Source organism: Schistocerca nitens, unplaced genomic scaffold (assembly GCF_023898315.1).
Source record: "Schistocerca nitens isolate TAMUIC-IGC-003100 unplaced genomic scaffold, iqSchNite1.1 HiC_scaffold_468, whole genome shotgun sequence".
Classification (NCBI taxonomy): Eukaryota; Metazoa; Arthropoda; class Insecta; order Orthoptera; family Acrididae; genus Schistocerca; species Schistocerca nitens.
Genome location: NW_026046001.1, coordinates 7,415,487 through 7,436,727, shown reverse-complemented (window position 1 = coordinate 7,436,727; position 21,241 = coordinate 7,415,487). Strand labels below are relative to the sequence as shown.

At 42.1% G+C, this 21,241-nt stretch overlaps 1 protein-coding gene across 1 annotated transcript in view; it reads left to right on the top strand.

Moving 5' to 3' along the window:
* LOC126232318 (uncharacterized) overlaps nucleotides 1–21,241 on the top strand; it is a 65,355-nt gene that overhangs the window by 36,105 nt on the left and 8,009 nt on the right. The window contains exons 2-4 of the mRNA XM_049942598.1: nucleotides 14,373–16,440; nucleotides 16,515–18,190; nucleotides 18,257–21,203. Coding sequence (XP_049798555.1) covers nucleotides 14,373–16,440; nucleotides 16,515–18,190; nucleotides 18,257–21,203 — 6,691 coding nt within the window. The remainder of the gene's footprint in view (nucleotides 1–14,372; nucleotides 16,441–16,514; nucleotides 18,191–18,256; nucleotides 21,204–21,241) is intronic.

Here is a 21,241-nt window from a genome sequence, read left to right as displayed (position 1 = left end):
ATCGAAAAGTATCGAAAAGATATCGAAAAGTATCGAAAAGATATCGAAAAGTATCGAAAAGTATCGAAAAGATATCGAAAAGTATCGAAAAGATCGAAGAAAAGATATCGAAAAGTATCGATATATCAATAAGTATCGATATATAGATAAGTATCGATATATCCGATATATCGATAAGTATCGATATAACCGATATATCGATAAGTATCGATATATCGAAATGTATCGAAAAGATATCGATAAGTACCGAAAAGATATCAATAAGTACCGAAAAGATATCGATAAGTACCGAAAAGATATCAAAAAGTATCGAAAAGATATCGAAAAGTATCGAAAAGATATCGAAAAGTATCGAAAAGATATCGAAAAGTATCGATTTATCGATAAGTATCGATATATCGACAAGTATCGATATATCGAAAAGTATCGATATATCGAAAAGTATCGATATATCGATATATCGATAAGTATCGATATATCGATAAGTATCGATATATCGATAAGTATCGATATATCGATAAGTATAGATATATCGATAAGTATCGATATATCGATAAGTATCGATATATCGATAAGTATCGATATATCGATAAGTATAGATATATCGAAAAGTATAGATATATCGAAAAGTATCGATATATCGAAAAGTATCGATATATCGTAAAGTACCGAAAAGATATCGAAAAGTACCGAAAAGATATCGAAAAGTACCGAAAAGATATCGAAAAGTACCGAAAAGATATCGAAAAGTACCGAAAAGATATCGAAAAGTACCGAAAAGATATCGAAAAGTACCGAAAAGATATCGAAAAGTATCGAAAAGATATCGAAAAGTATCGAAAAGATATCGAAAAGTATCGAAAAGATATCGAAAAGTATCTATATATAATGAAAAGTATCGATATATAATGAAAAGTATCGATATATAATGAAAATTATTGAAAAGATATCGATAAGTATCGAAGAGATATTGATAAGTATCGAAAAGATATCGATAAGTATCGAAGGGATGTCGAAAAGTATCGAAAAGACATCGAAAAGTATCGAAAAGACATCGAAAAGTATCGAAAAGATATCGAAAAGATATCGAAAAGTATCGAAAAGATATCGAAAAGTAACGAAAAGATATCGAAAAGTATCTATATATATCGAAAAGTATCTATATATAATGAGAAGTATCGATATATAATTAAAAGTATCGATATATAATGAAAAGTATCGATATATAATGATAAGTATCGATATATAATGATAAGTATCGATATATAAGTACCGAAAAGATATCGAAAAGTACCGAAAAGATATCGAAAAGTATCGAAAAGATATCGAAAAGTATCGAAAAGGTATCGAAAAGTATCGATATATCGACAAGTATCGAAAAGATATCGAAAAGTATCGATATATCGAAAAGTATCGATATATCGAAAAGTATCGATATATCGAAAAGTATCGATATATCGTAAAGTATCGATATATCGAAAAGTACCGATATATCGATAAGTACCGATATATCGATAAGTACCGATATATCGATAAGTACCGATATATCGAAAAGTACCGATATATCGAAAAGTACCGATATATCGATAAGTACCGATAAATCGATAAGTGCCGATATATCGAAAAGTATCGATATATCGATAAGTACCGATATATCGATAAGTACCGATATACCGAAAAGTGCCGATATATCGAAAAGTACCGATATATCGAAAAGTACCGATATATCGAAAAGAACAGATATATCGAAAAGTACCGATATATCGAAAAGTACCGATATATCGAAAAGTACCGATATATCGAAAAGTATCGATATATCGAAAAGTATCGATATATCGATAAATATCGATATATCGAAAAGTATCGAAAAGATATCGATAAGTACCGAAAAGATATCGATAAGTACCGAAAAGATATCGAAAAGTACCGAGAAGATATCGAAAAGTACCGAAAAGATATCGAAAAGTATCGAAAAGATATCGAAAAGTATCGAAAAGATATCGAAAAGTATCTATATATATCGAAAAGTATCGATATATAAGGAAAAGTATCGATATATAAGGAAAAGTATCGATATATAATGAAAAGTATCGATATATAATGAAAAGTATCGATATATAATGAAAAGTATCGAAAAGATATCGAAAAGTATCGAAAAGATATCGAAAAGTATCGAAAAGATATCGAAAAGTATCGAAAAGATATCGAAAAGTATCGAAAAGATATCGAAAAGTGTCGATATATCGATAAGTATCGATATATTGATAAGTATCGATATATCGAAAAGTATCGATATATCGAAAAGTATCGATATATCGATAAGTATCGATATATCGATATAAAAGTATCGGTATATCGATATGTATCGATATGTCTGAAAGTATCGATATATCGAAAAGTATCGATATATCGAAAAGTATCGGTATATCGATAAGTATCGATATATCGCAAAGTATCGATATATCGCAAAGTACCGAAAAGATATCGAAAAGTACCGAAAAGATATCGAAAAGTACCGAAAAGATATCGAAAAGTAGCGGAAAGATATCGAAAAGTACCGAAAAGATATCGAAAAGTACCGAAAAGATATCGAAAAGTACCGAAAAGATATCGAAAAGTACCGAAAAGATATCGAAAAGTACCGAAAAGATATCGAAAAGTACCGAAACGATATCGAAAAGTACCGAAACGATATCGAAAAGTACCGAAAAGATATCGAAAAGTACCGGAAAGATATCGAAAAGTACCGAAAAGATATCGAAAAGTACCGAAAAGATATCGAAAAGTACCGAAAAGATATCGAAAAGTACCGAAACGATATCGAAAAGTACCGAAAAGATTTCGAAAAGTACCGAAAAGATTTCGAAAAGTATCGAAAAGATATCGAAAAGTATCGAAAAGATATAGATAAGTATCGAAAAGATATCGATAAGTATCGAAAAGATATAGATAAGTATCGAAAAGATATCGATAAGTATCGAAAAGATATAGATAAGTATCGAAAAGATATCGATAAGTATCGAAAAGATATCGAAAAGTACCGAAAAGATATCGAAAAGTACCGAAAAGATATCGAAAAGTACCGAAAAGATATCGAAAAGTATCGAAAAGATATCGAAAAGTATCGTAGAGATATCGAAAAGTATCGAAAAGATATCGAAAAGTATCGATATATCGAAAAGTATCGAAAAGATATCGATAAGTACCGAAAAGATATCGATCGATATATCGATAAGTATCGATATATCGATAAGTGTCGATATATCGATAAGTATCGATATATCGATAAGTATCGATATATCGATAAGTACCGATATATCGAAAAGTACCGACATATCGAAAAGTACCGATATATCGATAAGTACCGATATATCGATAAGTATCGATATATCGGTAAGTATCGATATATCGAAATGTACCGATATATCGAAAAGTACCGATATATCGAAAAGTACCGGTATATCGAAAAGTACCGATATATCGATAAGTACCGATATATCGAAAAGTACCGATATATCGAAAAGTACCGATATATCGAAAAGTACCGATATATCGAAAAGTACCGATATATCGAAAAGTACCGATATATCGATAAGTACCGATATATCGATAAGTACCGATATATCGAAAAGTGCCGATATATCGAAAAGTACCGATATATCGAAAAGTACCGATATATCGATAAGTACCGATAAATCGATAAGTGCCGATATATCGAAAAGTATCGATATATCGATAAGTACCGATATATCGATAAGTACCGATATACCGAAAAGTGCCGATATATCGAAAAGTACCGATATATCGAAAAGTACCGATATATCGAAAAGAACAGATATATCGAAAAGTACCGATATATCGAAAAGTACCGATATATCGAAAAGTACCGATATATCGAAAAGTATCGATATATCGAAAAGTATCGATATATCGATAAATATCGATATATCGAAAAGTATCGAAAAGATATCGATAAGTACCGAAAAGATATCGATAAGTACCGAAAAGATATCGAAAAGTACCGAGAAGATATCGAAAAGTACCGAAAAGATATCGAAAAGTATCGAAAAGATATCGAAAAGTATCGAAAAGATATCGAAAAGTATCTATATATATCGAAAAGTATCGATATATATCGAAAAGTATCTATATATAAGGAAAAGTATCGATATATAAGGAAAAGTATCGATATATAATGAAAAGTATCGATATATAATGAAAAGTATCGATATATAATGAAAAGTATCGAAAAGATATCGAAAAGTATCGAAAAGATATCGAAAAGTATCGAAAAGATATCGAAAAGTGTCGATATATCGATAAGTATCGATATATTGATAAGTATCGATATATCGAAAAGTATCGATATATCGAAAAGTATCGATATATCGATAAGTATCGATATATCGATATAAAAGTATCGGTATATCGATATGTATCGATATGTCTGAAAGTATCGATATATCGAAAAGTATCGATATATCGAAAAGTATCGGTATATCGATAAGTATCGATATATCGCAAAGTATCGATATATCGCAAAGTACCGAAAAGATATCGAAAAGTACCGAAAAGATATCGAAAAGTACCGAAAAGATATCGAAAAGTACCGGAAAGATATCGAAAAGTACCGAAAAGATATCGAAAAGTACCGAAAAGATATCGAAAAGTACCGAAAAGATATCGAAAAGTACCGAAAAGATATCGAAAAGTACCGAAAAGATATCGAAAAGTACCGAAAAGATATCGAAAAGTACCGAAACGATATCGAAAAGTACCGAAACGATATCGAAAAGTACCGAAAAGATATCGAAAAGTACCGGAAAGATATCGAAAAGTACCGAAAAGATATCGAAAAGTACCGAAAAGATATCGAAAAGTACCGAAAAGATATCGAAAAGTACCGAAACGATATCGAAAAGTACCGAAAAGATTTCGAAAAGTACCGAAAAGATTTCGAAAAGTATCGAAAAGATATCGAAAAGTATCGAAAAGATATAGATAAGTATCGAAAAGATATCGATAAGTATCGAAAAGATATAGATAAGTATCGAAAAGATATCGATAAGTATCGAAAAGATATAGATAAGTATCGAAAAGATATCGATAAGTATCGAAAAGATATCGAAAAGTACCGAAAAGATATCGAAAAGTACCGAAAAGTACCGAAAAGTACCGGAAAGTACCGAAAAGTACCGAAAAGTACCGAAAAGATATCGACAAGTACCGAAAAGATATCGACAAGTACCGAAAAGATATCGACAAGTACCGAAAAGATATCGACAAGTACCGAAAAGATATCGACAAGTACCGAAAAGATATCGAAAAGTACCGAAAAGATATCGAAAAGTACCGAAAAGATATCGAAAAGTACCGAAAAGATATCGAAAAGTACCGAAAAGATATCGAAAAGTATCGTAGAGATATCGAAAAGTATCGAAAAGATATCGAAAAGTATCGATATATCGATAAGTATCGATATATCGATAAGTATCGATATATCGAAAAGTATCGATATATCGAAAAGTATCGATATATCGAAAAGTATCGATATATCGATAAGTATCGATATATGGAAAAGTATCGATATATCGATAAGTATCCATATATCAATAAGTATCGATAAGTATCGATATATCGATAAGTATCGATATTACGATAAGTATCGATATATCGAAAAGTATCGATATATCGAAAAGTATCGATATATCCGATATAACGATATATCCGATATATCGATAAGTATCGATATATCGAAAAGTATCGATATATCGGAAAGTATCGATATATCGAAAAGTACCGATATATCGAAAAGTATCGATTTATCGAAAAGTATCGATATATCGATAAGTATCGATAAGATATCGAAAAGTACCGATAAGATATCGAAAAGTACCGAAATGATATCGAAAAGTATCGATATATATCGAATAGTATCGATATATATCGAATAATATCGATATATATCGAAAAGTATCATTATATTTCGAAAAGTATCGATATATAATGAAAAGTATCGATATATAATGAAAAGTATCGATATATAATGAAAAGTATCGAAAAGATATCGAAAAGTATCGAAAAGATATCGAAAAGTATCGAAAAGATATCGAAAAGTATCGAAAAGATATCGGAAAGTATCGAAAAGATATCGAAAAGTATCGAAGAGATATCGAAAAGTATCGAAAAGATATCGAAAAGTGTCGATATATCGATAAGTATCGATAAGTATCGATATATCGAAAAGTATCGATATATCGAAAAGTATCGATATATCGATAAGTATCGATATATCGATCGAAAAGTATCGATATATCGATCGAAAAGTAAAGATATATCGATATGTATCGATATATCGAAAAGTATCGATATATCGAAAAGTATCGATATATCGATAAGTATCGTTATATCGCAAAGTATCGTTATATCGCAAAGTATCGTTATATCGCAAAGTATCGATATATCGATAAGTACCGAAAAGATATCGAAAAGTACCGAAAAGATATCGAAAAGTACCGAAAAGATATCGAAAAGTACCGGAAAGATATCGAAAAGTACCGGAAAGATATCGAAAAGTACCGAAAAGATATCGAAAAGTACCGAAAAGATATCGAAAAGTACCGAAAAGATATCGAAAAGTACCGAAAAGATATCGAAAAGTACCGAAAAGATATCGAAAAGTACCGAAAAGATATCGAAAAGTACCGAAACGATATCGAAAAGTACCGAAAAGATTTCGAAAAGTATCGAAAAGATATCGAAAAGATATCGAAAAGATATCGAAAAGATATCGAAAAGATATCGAAAAGATATAGATAAGTATCGAAAAGATATCGATAAGTATCGAAAAGATATAGATAAGTATCGAAAAGATATCGATAAGTATCGAAAAGATATCGAAAAGTATCGAAAAGATATCGAAAAGTATCGAAAAGACATCGAAAAGATATCGAAAAGTATCTATATATATCGAAAAGTATCTATATATATCGAAAAGTATCTATATATATCGAAAAGTATCTATATATAATGAAAAGTATCGATATACAATTAAAAGTATCGATATATAATTAAAAGTATCGATATATAATTAAAAGTATCGATATATAATGATAAGTATCGATATATAATGATAAGTATCGATATATAAGTACCGAGAAGATATCGAAAAGTACCGAAAAGATATCGAAAAGTACCGAAAAGATATCGAAAAGTATCGAAAATATATCGAAAAGTATCGATATATCGATAAGTATCGAAAATATATCGAAAAGTATCGATATATCGATAAGTATCGAAAAGATATCGAAAAGTATCGATATATCAATAAGTATCGATATATCGAAAAGTATCGATATATCGAAAAAGTATCGATATATCGAAAAGTATCGATATATCGAAAAATATCGATATAACGAAAAGTATCGATATAACGAAAAGTATCGATATATCGAAAGGTATCTATATATCGATAAGTATCGATATATCGAAAAGTATCGATATATCTATCGATATATCGAAAAGTATCGATATATCAAAAAGTATCGATGTATCGATAAGTATCGATATATCGATAAGTATCGATATATCGATAAGTATCGATATATCGATAAGTATCGATATATCGATAAGTATCGATATATCGATAAGTATCGATATATCGAAAAGTATCGATATATCGATAAGTATCGATATATCGATAAGTATCGATATATCGATAAGTATCGATATATCGATAAGTATCGATATATCGATAAGTACCGAAAAGATATCGATAAGTACCGAAAAGATATCGATAAGTACCGAAAAGATATCGATAAGTACCGAAAAGATATCGATAAGTACCGAAAGGATATCGATAAGTACCGAAAAGATATCGAAAAGTACCGGAAAGATATCGAAAAGTACCGAAAAGATATCGAAAAGTACCGGAAAGATATCGAAAAGTACCGAAAAGATATCGAAAAGTACCGAAAAGATATCGAAAAGTACCGAAAAGATATCGAAAAGTACCGAAAAGATATCGAAAAGTACCGAAAAGATATCGAAAAGTACCGAAAAGTACCGAAAAGATATCGAAAAGTACCGAAAAGATATCGACAAGTACCGAAAAGATATCGACAAGTACCGAAAAGATATCGACAAGTACCGAAAAGATATCGACAAGTACCGAAAAGATATCGACAAGTACCGAAAAGATATCGACAAGTACCGAAAAGATATCGAAAAGTACCGAAAAGATATCGAAAAGTATCGAAAAGATATCGAAAAATATCGTAAAGATATCGAAAAGTATCGATGTATCGATAAGTATCGATATATCGAAAAGTATCGATATATCGAAAAGTATCGATATATCGAAAAGTATCGATATATCGATAAGTATCGATATATCGAAAAGTATCGATATATCGATAAGTATCCATGTATCGATATATCGATATGTATCGATATATCGATATGTATCGATATATCGATATGTATCGATATATCGATAAGTATCGATATATCTAAAAGTATCGATATATCTAAAAGTATCGATCTATCGATAGGTATCGATATATCGATAGGTATCGATATATCGATAAGTATCGATATATCGATAAGTACCGATATATCGATAAGTATCGATATATCTAAAAGTATCGATATATCGAAAAGTATCGATATATCGAAAAGTATCGATATATCCGATATATCGATATATCCGATATATCGATAAGTATCGATATATCGATAAGTATCGATATACCGAAAAGTATCGATATATCGAAAAGTATCGATATATCGAAAAGTATCGATATATCGAAAAGTATCGATAAGATATCGAAAAGTATCGATAAGATATCGAAAAGTATCGATAAGATATCGAAAAGTATCGATAAGATATCGAAAAGTACCGATAAGATATCGAAAAGTACCGAAAAGATATCAAAAAGTACCGAAAAGATATCGAAAAGTATCGATATATATCGAATAGTATCGATATATATCGAATAGTATCGATATATATCGAATAGTATCGATATATATCGAATAGTATCGATATATATCGAAAAGTATCGATATATATCGAAAAGTATCTATATATAAGGAAAAGTATCGATATATAAGGAAAAGTATCGATATATAATGAAAAGTATCGATATATAATGATAAGTATGGATATATAATGATAAGTATCGATATATAATGATAAGTATCGATATATAATGATAAGTATCGATATATAATGATAAGTATCGATATATAATGATAAGTATCGATATATAATAAAAAGTATCGATATATAATGAAAAGTATCGAAAAGATATCGAAAAGTATCGAAAAGATATCGAAAAGTATCGAAAAGATCGAAAAGTATCGAAAAGATCGAAAAGTATCGAAAAGATATCGAAAAGTATCGACATATCGAAAAGTATCGATTTATCGATAAGTATCGATGTATCGAAAAGTATCGATATATCGAAAAGTATCGATATATCGAAAAGTATCGATATATCGAAAAGTATCGATATGTCGATAAGTATCGATACATCGATAAGTATCGATATATCGATAAGCATCGATATATTGATTCGTATCGATATATCGATAAGTATCGATATATCGCAAAGTATCGATATATCGCAAAGTATCGATATATCGATAAGTATCGATATATCGATAAGTATCGCTATATCGATAAGTACAGAAAAGATATCGAAGAGTACCGAAAAGATATCGAAAAGTACCGAAAAGATATCGAAAAGTACCGAAAATATATCGAAAAGTACCGAAAAGATATCGAAAAGTACCGAAAAGATATCGAAAAGTACCGAAAATATATCGAAAAGTACCGAAAAGATATCGAAAAGTACCGAAAAGATATCGAAAAGTACCGAAAAAATATCGAAAAGTACCGAAAAGATATCGAAAAGTACCGAAAAGATATCGAAAAGTACCGAAAAGATATCGACAAGTACCGAAAAGATATCGACAAGTACCGAAAAGATATCGAAAAGTACCGAAAAGATATCGAAAAGTATCGAAAAGATATCGAAAAGTATCGAAAAGATATCGAAAAGTATGGAAAAGATATCGAAAAGTATCGATATATCGATAAGTATCGATATATCGATAAGTATCGATATATCGATAAGTATCGATATATCGATAAGTATCGATATATCGATAAGTATCGATATATCGATAAGTATCGATATATCGAAAAGTATCGATATATCGATAAGTATCGATATATCGATAAGTATCGATATATCGATAAGTATCGATATATCGATAAGTATCGATATATCGATAAGAATCGATATATCGAAAAGTATCGTTATATCGAAAGTATCGAAAAGATATCGAAATGTATCGAAAAGATCGAAAAGTATCGAAAAGATATCGCAAAGTATCGATATATCGATAAGTATCGACATATCGAAAAGTATCGATATATCGATAAGTATCGATATATCCGATATATCGATAAGTATCGATATATCGAAAAGAATCGATATATCGATAAGTATCGATAAATCGACAAGTATCGATAAATCGATAATTATCGATATATCGAAAAGTATCGATATATCGAAAAGTATCGATATATCGAAAAGTATCTTTATATCGAAAAGTATCGATATATCGAAAAGTATCGATATATCGAAAAGTATCGATATATCGAAAAGTATCGATATATCGGTAAGTATCGATAAGATATCGAAAAGTACCGAAAAGATATCGAAACGTATCGAAAAGATATCGAAAAGTATCGATGTATATCGAATAGTATCGATATATATCGAAAAGTATCGATATATATCGAAAAGTATCTATATATAAGGAAAAGTATCGATATATAATGAAAAGTATCGATATATAATGAAAAGTATCGATATATAATGATAAGTATGGATATATAATGATAAGTATCGATATATAATGATAAGTATCGATATATAATGATAAGTATCGATATATAATGAAAGGTATCGATATATAATAAAAAGTATCGATATATAATGAAAAGTGTCGAAAAGATATCGAAAAGTATCGAAAAGATATCGAAAAGTATCGAAAAGATATCGAAAAGTATCGAAAAGATCGAAGAAAAGATATCGAAAAGGATCGATATATCGATAAGTATCGATATATCGAAAAGTATCGATATATCGATAAGTATCGATATATCCGATATATCGATAAGTATCGATATATCGAAAAGTATCGAAAAGATATCGATAAGTACCGAAAAGATATCGATAAGTACCGAAAAGATATCGATAAGTACCGAAAAGATATCGATAAGTACCGAAAAGATATCGAAAAGTATCGATATATATCGAAAAGTATCTATATATAAGAAAAAGTATCGATATATAAGGAAAAGTATCGATATATAATGAAAAGTATCGATATATAATGAAAAGTATCGATATATAATGAAAAGTATCATTATATAATGAAAAGTATCGAAAAGATATCGAAAAGTATCGAAAAGATATCGAAAAGTATCGAAAAGATATCAAAAAGTATGGAAAAGATATCGAAAAGTATGGAAAAGATATCGAAAAGTATCGAAAAGATATCGAAAAGTATCGAAAAGATATCGAAAAGATATCGAAAAGTATCGATTTATCGAAAAGTATCGATATATCGATAAGTATCGATTTATCGAAAAGTATCGATTTATCGAAAAGTATCGATATATCGATAAGTATCGATATATCGATAAGTATCGATATATCGATAAGTATCTATATATCGATAAGTATCGATATATCGATAAGTATCGATATATCGAAAAGTATCGATGTATCGTAAAGTATCGATATATAGAAAAGTACCGATATATCGAAAAGTACCGAAAAGATATCGAAAAGTACCGAAAAGATATCGAAAAGTACCGAAAAGATATCGAAAAGTACCGAAAAGATATCCAAAAGTACCGAAAAGAGATCGAAAAGTACCGAAAAGATATCGAAAAGTATCGAAAAGATATCGAAAAGTATCTATATATATTGAAAAGTATCTATATATAATGAAAAGTATCTATATATAATAAAAAGTATCGATATATAATGAAAAGTATCGATATATAATGAAAAGTATCGAAAAGATATCGATAAGTATCGAAAAGATATCGATAAGTATCGAAAAGATATAGATAAGTATCGAAAAGATATCGATAAGTATCGAAAAGATATCGATAAGTATCGAAAAGATATCGAAAAGTATCGAAAAGACATCGAAAAGTATCGAAAAGATATCGAAAAGATATCGAAAAGTATCGAAAAGATATCGAAAAGATTCGAAAAGATATCGAAAAGTAACGAAAAGATATCGAAAAGTATCTATATATATCGAAAAGTATCTATATATATCGAAAAGTATCTATATATATCGAAAAGTATCTATATATAATGAAAAGTATCTATATATAATGAAAAGTATCGATATATAATTAAAAGTATCGATATATAATGAAAAGTATCGATATATAATGATAAGTATCGATATATAATTATAAGTATCGATATATAAGTACCGAAAAGATATCGAAAAGTACCGAAAAGATATCGAAAAGTACCGAAAAGATATCGAAAAGTATCGAAAAGATATCGAAAAGTATCGAAAAGATATCGAAAAGTATCGATATATCAATAAGTATCGAAAAGATATCGAAAAGTATCGAAAAGATATCGAAAAGTATCGATATATCGAAAAGTATCTATATATCGAAAAGTATCTATATATCGAAAAGTATCGATATATCGAAAAGTATCGATATATCGAAAAGTATCGATATATCGAAAAGTATCGATATATCGAAAAGTATCGATATATCGATAAGTATCGATATATCGATAAGTATCGATATATCGAAAAGTATCGAAAAGATATCGATAAGTACCGAAAAGATATCGATCGATATATCGATAAGTATCGATATATCGATAAGTGTCGATATATCGATAAGTATCGATATATCGTAAGTATCGATATATCGATAAGTATCGATATATCGATAAGTATCGATATATCGAAAAGTACCGATATATCGAAAAGTACCGATATATCGATAAGTACCGATATTTCGAAAAGTACCGATATTTCGAAAAGTACCGATATATCGAAAAGTACAGATATATCGAAATGAACCGATATATCGATAAGTACCGATATATCGAAAAGTACCGATATATCGATAAGTACCGATATATCGAAAAGTATCAATATATCGATAAGTACCGATATATCGATAAGTACCGATATATCGAAAAGTGCCGATATATCGAAAAGTACCGATATATAGAAAAGTACCGATATATCGAAAAGTACCGATATATCGAAAAGTACCGGTATATCGAAAAGTATCGATATATCGTTAAGTATCGATATATCGAAAAGTATCGAAAAGATATCGATAAGTACCGAAAAGATATCGATCGATATATCGATAAGTATCGATATATCGATAAGTATCGATATATCGATAAGTATCGATATATCGATAAGTATCGATATATCGATAAGTACCGATATATCGATAAGTACCGATATATCGAAAAGTGCCGATATATCGGAAAGTACCGATATATCGAAAAGTACCGATAAATCGAAAAGTACCGATATATCGAAAAGTACCGATATATCGAAAAGTACCGATATATCGAAAAGTATCGATATATCGAAAAGTATCGATATATCGAAAAGTATCGATATATCGATATATATCGATATATCGAAAAGTATCGTAAAAAAATCGATAAGTATCGAAAAGATATCGATAAGTACCGAAAAGATATCGAAAAGTGCCGAAAAGATATCGAAAAGTACCGAAAAGAAATCGAAAAGTACCGAAAAGATATCGAAAAGTACCGAAAAGATATCGAAAAGTATCGAAAAGATATCGATAAGTATCGAAAAGATATCGAAAGGTATCGATATATATCGAAAAGTATCGATATATATCGAAAAGTATCTATATATTAGGAAAAGTATCGATATATAAGGAAAAGTATCGATATATAATGAAAAGTATCGATATATAATGAAAAGTATCGATATATATCGATAAGTATCGATATATCGATAAGTATCGATATATCGATAAGTATCGATATATCGAAAAGTATCGATATATCGAAAAGTATCGATATATCGAAAAGTATCGATATATCGAAAAGTATCGATATATCGATAAGTATCGATATATCGATAAGTATCGATATATCGATAAGTATCGACATATCGATAAATATCCATATATCAATAAGTATCCATGTATCAATAAGTATCGATATATCGATATATCGATAAGTATCGATATATCGAAAAGTATCATTATATCGATAAGTATCGAGATATCGATTGCGCAGAAGCAGCTGCGCAGGAACAGCTGCGCAGGAACAGCTGCGCAGGAACAGCTGCGCAGGAACAGCTGCGCAGGAACGGCTGCGCCGAAACGGCTGCGCAGGAACGGCAGCGCAGGAACGGCTGCGCAGGAACGGCTGCGCAGGAACGGCTGCGCAGCAACGGCTGCTCAGGAACGGCTGCGCAGGAACGGCTGCGCAGGAACGGCTGCGCAGGAACGGCTGCGCAGAAACGGCTGCGCAGGAACGGCTGCGCAGAAACGGCTGCGCCGAAACGGCTGCGCCGAAACGGCTGCGCCGAAACGGCTGCGCCGAAACGGCTGCGCCGAAACGGCTGCGCCGAAACGGCTGCGCAGAAACGGCTGCGCCGAAACGGCTGCGCAGAAACGGCTGCGCCGAAACGGCTGCGCAGAAACGGCTGCGCCGAAACGGCTGCGCAGAAACGGCTGCGCCGAAACGGCTGCGCAGGAACGGCTGCGCAGGAACGGCTGCGCAGAAACGGCTGCGCAGAAACAGCTAGGCAGAAACAGCTGCGCAGGAACAGCTGCGCAGGAACAGCTGCGCAGGAACAGCTGCGCAGGAACAGCTGCGCAGGAGCAGCTGCGCAGGAGCAGCTGCGCAGGAGCAGCTGCGCAGGAGCAGCTGCGCAGGAGCAGCTGCGCAGGAGCAGCTGCGCAGGAGCAGCTGCGCAGGAACAGCTGCGCAACAGCGGCTGCGCAACAGCGGCTGCGCAGGAACGGCTGCGCAGGAACGGCTGCGCAGGAACGGCTGCGCAGGAACGGCTGCGCAGGAACGGCTGCGCAGGAACGGCTGCGCAGAAACGGCTGCGCAGAAACGGCTGCGCCGAAACGGCTGCGCCGAAACGGCTGCGCCGAAACGGCTGCGCCGAAACGGCTGCGCAGAAACGGCTGCGCAGAAACGGCTGCGCAGAAACGGCTAGGCAGGAACGGCTGCGCAGGAACGGCTGCGCAGGAACGGCTGCGCAGGAACGGCTGCGCAGGAACGGCTGCGCAGGAACGGCTGCGCAGGAACGGCTGCGCGGGAGCGGCTGCGCGGGAGCGGCTGCGCGGGAGCGGCTGCGCGGGAGCGGCTGCGCGGGAGCGGGTCCGCGGGAGCGGGTGCGCGGGAGCGGGTGCGCGGGAGCGGGTGCGCGGGAGCGGGTGCGCGGGAGCGGGTGCGCGGGAGCGGGTGCGCGGGAGCGGCTGCGCGGGAGCGGGTGCGCGGGAGCGGCTGCGCGGGAACGGCTGCGCGGGAACGGCTGCGCGGGAACGGCTGCGCGGGAACGGCTGCGCGGGAACGGCTGCGCGGGAACGGCTGCGCGGGAACGGCTGCGCGGAAACGGCTGCGCGGAAACGGCTGCGCGGAAACGGCTGCGCGGAAACGGCTGCGCGGAAACGGCTGCGACGAAACGGCTGCGCCGAAACGGCTGCGCCGAAACGGCTGCGCCGAAACGGCTGCGCAGAAACGGCTGCGCAGGAACGGCTGCGCAGGAACGGCTGCGCAGAAACGGCTGCGCAGAAACGGCTGCGCAGAAACAGCTGCGCAGAAACAGCTGCGCAGAAGCAGCTGCGCAGAAGCAGCTGCGCAGAAGCAGCTGCGCAGAAACAGCTGCGCAGAAGCAGCTGCGCAGAAGCAGCTGCGCAGAAGCAGCTGCGCAGAAGCAGCTGCGCAGAAGCAGCTGCGCAGAAGCAGCTGCGCAGAAGCAGCTGCGCAGGAACAGCTGCGCAGAAGCGGCTGCGCAGGAACGGCTGCGCAGGAACGGCTGCGCAGGAACGGCTGCGCAGGAACGGCTGCGCAGGAACGGCTGCGCAGGAACGGCTGAGCAGGAACGGCTGCGCAGGAACGGCTGCGCAGGAACGGCTGCGCAGGAACGGCTGCGCAGGAACGGCTGCGCAGGAACGGCTGCGCAGGAACGGCTGCGCAGGAACGGCTGCGCAGGAACGGCTGCGCAGGAACGGCTGCGCAGAAACGGCTGCGCCGAAACGGCTGCGCCGAAACGGCTGCGCCGAAACGGCTGCGCAGAAACGGCTGCGCCGAAACGGCTGCGCCGAAACGGCTGCGCAGAAACGGCTGCGCATAAACGGCTGCGCATAAACGGCTGCGCATAAACGGCTGCGCATAAACGGCTGCGCATAAACGGCTGCGCAGAAACGGCTGCGCAGGAACGGCTGCGCAGGAACGGCTGCGCAGGAACGGCTGCGCAGGAACGGCTGCGCAGGAACGGCTGCGCAGGAACGGCTGCGCAGGAACGGCTGCGCAGGAACGGCTGCGCAGGAACGGCTGCGCAGGAACGGCTGCGCAGGAACGGCTGCGCAGGAACGGCTGCGCAGGAACGGCTGCGGAGGAACGGCTGCGCAGGAACGGCTGCGCAGGAACGGCTGCGCAGGAACGGCTGCGCAGGAACGGCTGCGCAGGAACGGCTGCGCAGAAACGGCTGCGCAGGAACGGCTGCGCAGGAACGGCTGCTCAGGAACGGCTGCGCAGGAACGGCTGCGCAGGAACGGCTGCGCAGGAACGGCTGCGCAGGAACGGCTGCGCAGAAACGGCTGCGCAGAAACGGCTGCGCAGAAACGGCTGCGCCGAAACGGCTGCGCCGAAACGGCTGCGCCGAAACGGCTGCGCCGAAACGGCTGCGCCGAAACGGCTGCGCCGAAACGGCTGCGCCGAAACGGCTGCGCCGAAACGGCTGCGCCGAAACGGCTGCGCAGGAACGGCTGCGCAGGAACAGCTGCGCAGGAACAGCTGCGCAGAAACAGCTAGGCAGAAACAGCTGCGCAGAAACAGCTGCGCAGAAACAGCTGCGCAGAAACAGCTGCGCAGAAACAGCTGCGCAGAAACAGCTGCGCAGAAACAGCTGCGCAGAAACAGCTGCGCAGAAGCAGCTGCGCAGAAGCAGCTGCGCAGGAACAGCTGCGCAGGAACAGCTGCGCAGGAACAGCTGCGCAGAAGCAGCTGCGCAGGAACAGCTGCGCAGAAGCAGCTGCGCAGGAACAGCTGCGCAGGAACAGCTGCGCAGGAACAGCTGCGCAGGAACAGCTGCGCAGGAACAGCTGCGCAGGAACACCTGCGCAGGTACGGCTGCGCAGGAACGGCTGCGCAGGAACGGCTGCGCAGGAACGGCTGCGCAGGAACGGCTGCGCAGCAACGGCTGCGCAGCAACGGCTGCGCAGGAACGGCTGCGCAGGAACGGCTGCGCAGAAACGGCTGCGCAGGAACGGCTGAGCAGAAACGGCTGCGCAGAAGCGTCTGCGCAGAAGCGTCTGCGCAGAAGCGGCTGCGCAGAAGCGGCTGCGCAGAAGCGGCTGCGCAGAAGCGGCTGCGCAGATGCGGCTGCGCAGAAGCGGCTGCGCAGAAGCGGCTGCGCAGAAGCGGCTGCGCAGAAGCGGCTGCGCAGAAGCGGCTGCGCAGAAGCGGCTGCGCAGAAGCGGCTGCGCAGAAGCGGCTGCGCAGAAGCGGCTGCGCAGAAGCGGCTGCGCAGAAGCGGCTGCGCAGAAACGGCTGCGCAGAAACGGCTGCGCAGAAACGGCTGCGCACAAACGGCTGCGCACAAACGGCTGCGCACAAACGGCTGCGCACAAACGGCTGCGCACAAACGGCTGCGCAGGAACGGCTGCGCAGGAACGGCTGCGCAGGAACGGCTGCGCAGGAACGGCTGCGCAGGAACGGCTGCGCAGGAACGGCTGCGCAGGAACGGCTGCGCAGGAACGGCTGCGCAGGAACGGCTGCGCAGGAACGGCTGCGCATGAACGGCTGCGCCGAAACGGCTGCGCCGAAACGGCTGCGCCGAAACGGCTGCGCCGAAACGGCTGCGCAGAAACAGCTGCGCAGAAACAGCTGCGCCGAAACAGCTGCGCAGAAACAGCTGCGCAGAAACAGCTGCGCCTAAACAGCTGCGCAGAAGCGGCTGCGCAGAAGCGGCTGCGCAGAAACGGCTGCGCAGAAACGGCTGCGCAGAAGCGGCTGCGCAGAAGCGGCTGCGCAGAAGCGGCTGCGCAGAAACGGCTGCGCAGAAGCGGCTGCGCAGAAGCGGCTGCTCAGAAGCGGCTGCGCAGAAGCGGCTGCGCAGAAGCGGCTGCGCAGAAGCGGCTGCGCAGAAGCGGCTGCGCAGAAGCGGCTGCGCAGAAACGGCTGCGCAGAAGCGGCTGCGCAGAAGCGGCTGCGCAGAAGCGGCTGCGCAGAAGCGGCTGCGCAGAAGCGGCTGCGCAGAAGCGGCTGCGCAGAAGCGGCTGCGCAGAAGCGGCTGCGCACAAGCGGCTGCGCACAAGCGGCTGCGCACAAGCGGCTGCGCAGAAGCGGCTGCGCAGAAGCGGCTGCGCAGAAGCGGCTGCGCAGAAGCGGCTGCGCAGAAGCGGCTGCGCAGAAGCGGCTGCGCAGAAGCGGCTGCGCAGAAGCGGCTGCGCAGAAGCGGCTGCGCAGAAGCGGCTGCGCAGAAGCGGCTGCGCAGAAGCGGCTGCGCAGAAACGGCTGCGCAGAAACGGCTGCGCAGAAACGGCTGCCCACAAACGGCTGCGCACAAACGGCTGCGCACAAACGGCTGCGCACAAACGGCTGCGCAGGAACGGCTGCGCAGGAACGGCTGCGCAGGAACGGCTGCGCAGGAACGGCTGCGCAGGAACGGCTGCGCAGGAACGGCTGCGCAGGAACGGCTGCGCAGGAACGGCTGCGCAGGAACGGCTGCGCCGGAACAGCTGCGCCGAAACAGCTGCGCCGAAACAGCTGCGCCGAAACAGCTGCGCCGAAACAGCTGCGCCGAAACAGCTGCGCAGAAACAGCTGCGCAGAAACAGCTAGGCAGAAACGGCTGCGCAGAAACGGCTGCGCAGAAGCGGCTGCGCAGAAGCGGCTGCGCAGAAGCGGCTGCGCAGAAGCGGCTGCGCAGAAGCGGCTGCGCAGAAGCGGCTGCGCAGGAACGGCTGCGCAGGAACGGCTGCGCAGGAACGGCTGCGCAGGAACGGCTGCGCAGGAACGGCTGCGCAGGAACGGCTGCGCAGGAACGGCTGCGCAGCAACGGCTGCGCAGGAACGGCTGCGCAGGAACGGCTGCGCAGGAACGGCTGCGCAGGAACGGCTGCGCAGGAACGGCTGCGCAGGAACGGCTGCGCAGAAACGGCTGCGCAGAAACGGCTGCGCAGAAGCGGCTGCGCAGAAGCGGCTGCGCAGAAGCGGCTGCGCAGAAGCGGCTGCGCAGAAGCGGCTGCGCAGAAACGGCTGCGCAGAAGCGGCTGCGCAGAAGCGGCTGCGCAGAAGCGGCTGCGCAGAAGCGGCTGCGCAGAAGCGGCTGCGCAGAAGCGGCTGCGCAGAAGCGGCTGCGCAGAAGCGGCTGCGCAGAAGCGGCTGCGCAGAAGCGGCTGCGCAGAAGCGGCTGCGCAGAAGCGGCTGCGCAGAAGCGGCTGCGCAGAAGCGGCTGCGCAGAAGCGGCTGCGCAGAAGCGGCTGCGCAGAAGCGGCTGCGCAGAAGCGGCTGCGCAGAAGCGGCTGCGCAGAAGCGGCTGCGCAGAAGCGGCTGCGCAGAAGCGGCTGCGCAGAAGCGGCTGCGCAGAAGCGGCTGCGCAGAAGCGGCTGCGCAGAAGCGGCTGCGCAGAAGCGGCTGCGCAGAAGCGGCTGCGCAGAAGCGGCTGCGCAGAAGCGGCTGCGCAGAAGCGGCTGCGCAGAAACGGCTGCGCCGAAACGGCTGCGCAGAAACGGCTGCGCAGAAACGGCTGCGACGAAACGGCTGCGCCGAAACGGCTGCGCCGAAACGGCTGCGCAGAAACGGCTGCGCCGAAACGGCTGCGCCGAAACGGCTGCGCCGGAACGGCTGCGCAGGAACGGCTGCGCAGAAACGGCTGCGCAGAAACGGCTGCGCAGAAGCAGCTGCGCAGAAGCAGCTGCGCAGAAGCAGCTGCGCAGGAACAGCTGCGCAATAACAGCTGCGCAGAAGCGGCTGCGCAGGAACGGCTGCGCAGAAGCGGCTGCGCAGGAACGGCTGCGCAGGAACGGCTGCGCAGGAACGGCTGCGCAGGAACGGCTGCGCAGGAACGGCTGCGCAGGAACGGCTGCGCAGGAACGGCTGCGCAGGAACGGCTGCGCAGGAACGGCTGCGCAGGAACGGCTGCGCAGGAACGGCTGCGCAGGAACGGCTGCGCAGGAACGGCTGCGCAGGAACGGCTGCGCAGGAACGGCTGCGCAGGAACGGCTGCGCAGAAACGGCTGCGCAGAAGCGGCTGCGCAGAAGCGGCTGCGCAGAAGCGGCTGCGCAGAAGCGGCTGCGCAGAAGCGGCTGCGCAGAAGCGGCTGCGCAGAAACGGCTGCGCAGAAACGGCTGCGCAGAAACGGCTGCGCAGAAACAGCTGCGCAGAAACAGCTGCGCAGAAGCAGCTGCGCAGAAGCAGCTGCGCAGAAGCAGCTGCGCAGAAGCAGCTGCGCAGAAGCAGCTGCGCAGAAGCAGCTGCGCAGAAGCAGCTGCGCAGAAGCAGCTGCGCAAAAGCAGCTGCGCAGAAGCAGCTGCGCAGAAGCAGCTGCGCAGGAACAGCTGCGCAGGAACAGCTGCGCAGAAGCAGCTGCGCAGGAACAGCTGCGCAGGAACTGCTGCGCAGGAACGGCTGCGCAGGAACGGCTGCGCAGGAACGGCTGCGCAGGAACGGCTGCGCAGGAACGGCTGCGCAGGAACGGCTGCGCAGGAACGGCTGCGCAGGAACGGCTGCGCAGGAACGGCTGCGCAGAAACGGCTGCGCAGGAACGGCTGCGCAGGAACGGCTGCGCAGGAACGGCTGCGCAGGAACGGCTGCGCAGGAACGGCTGCGCAGGAACGGCTGCGCAGGAACGGCTGCGCAGGAACGGCTGCGCAGAAACGGCTGCGCAGTAACGGCTGCGCAGGAACGGCTGCGCAGGAACGGCTG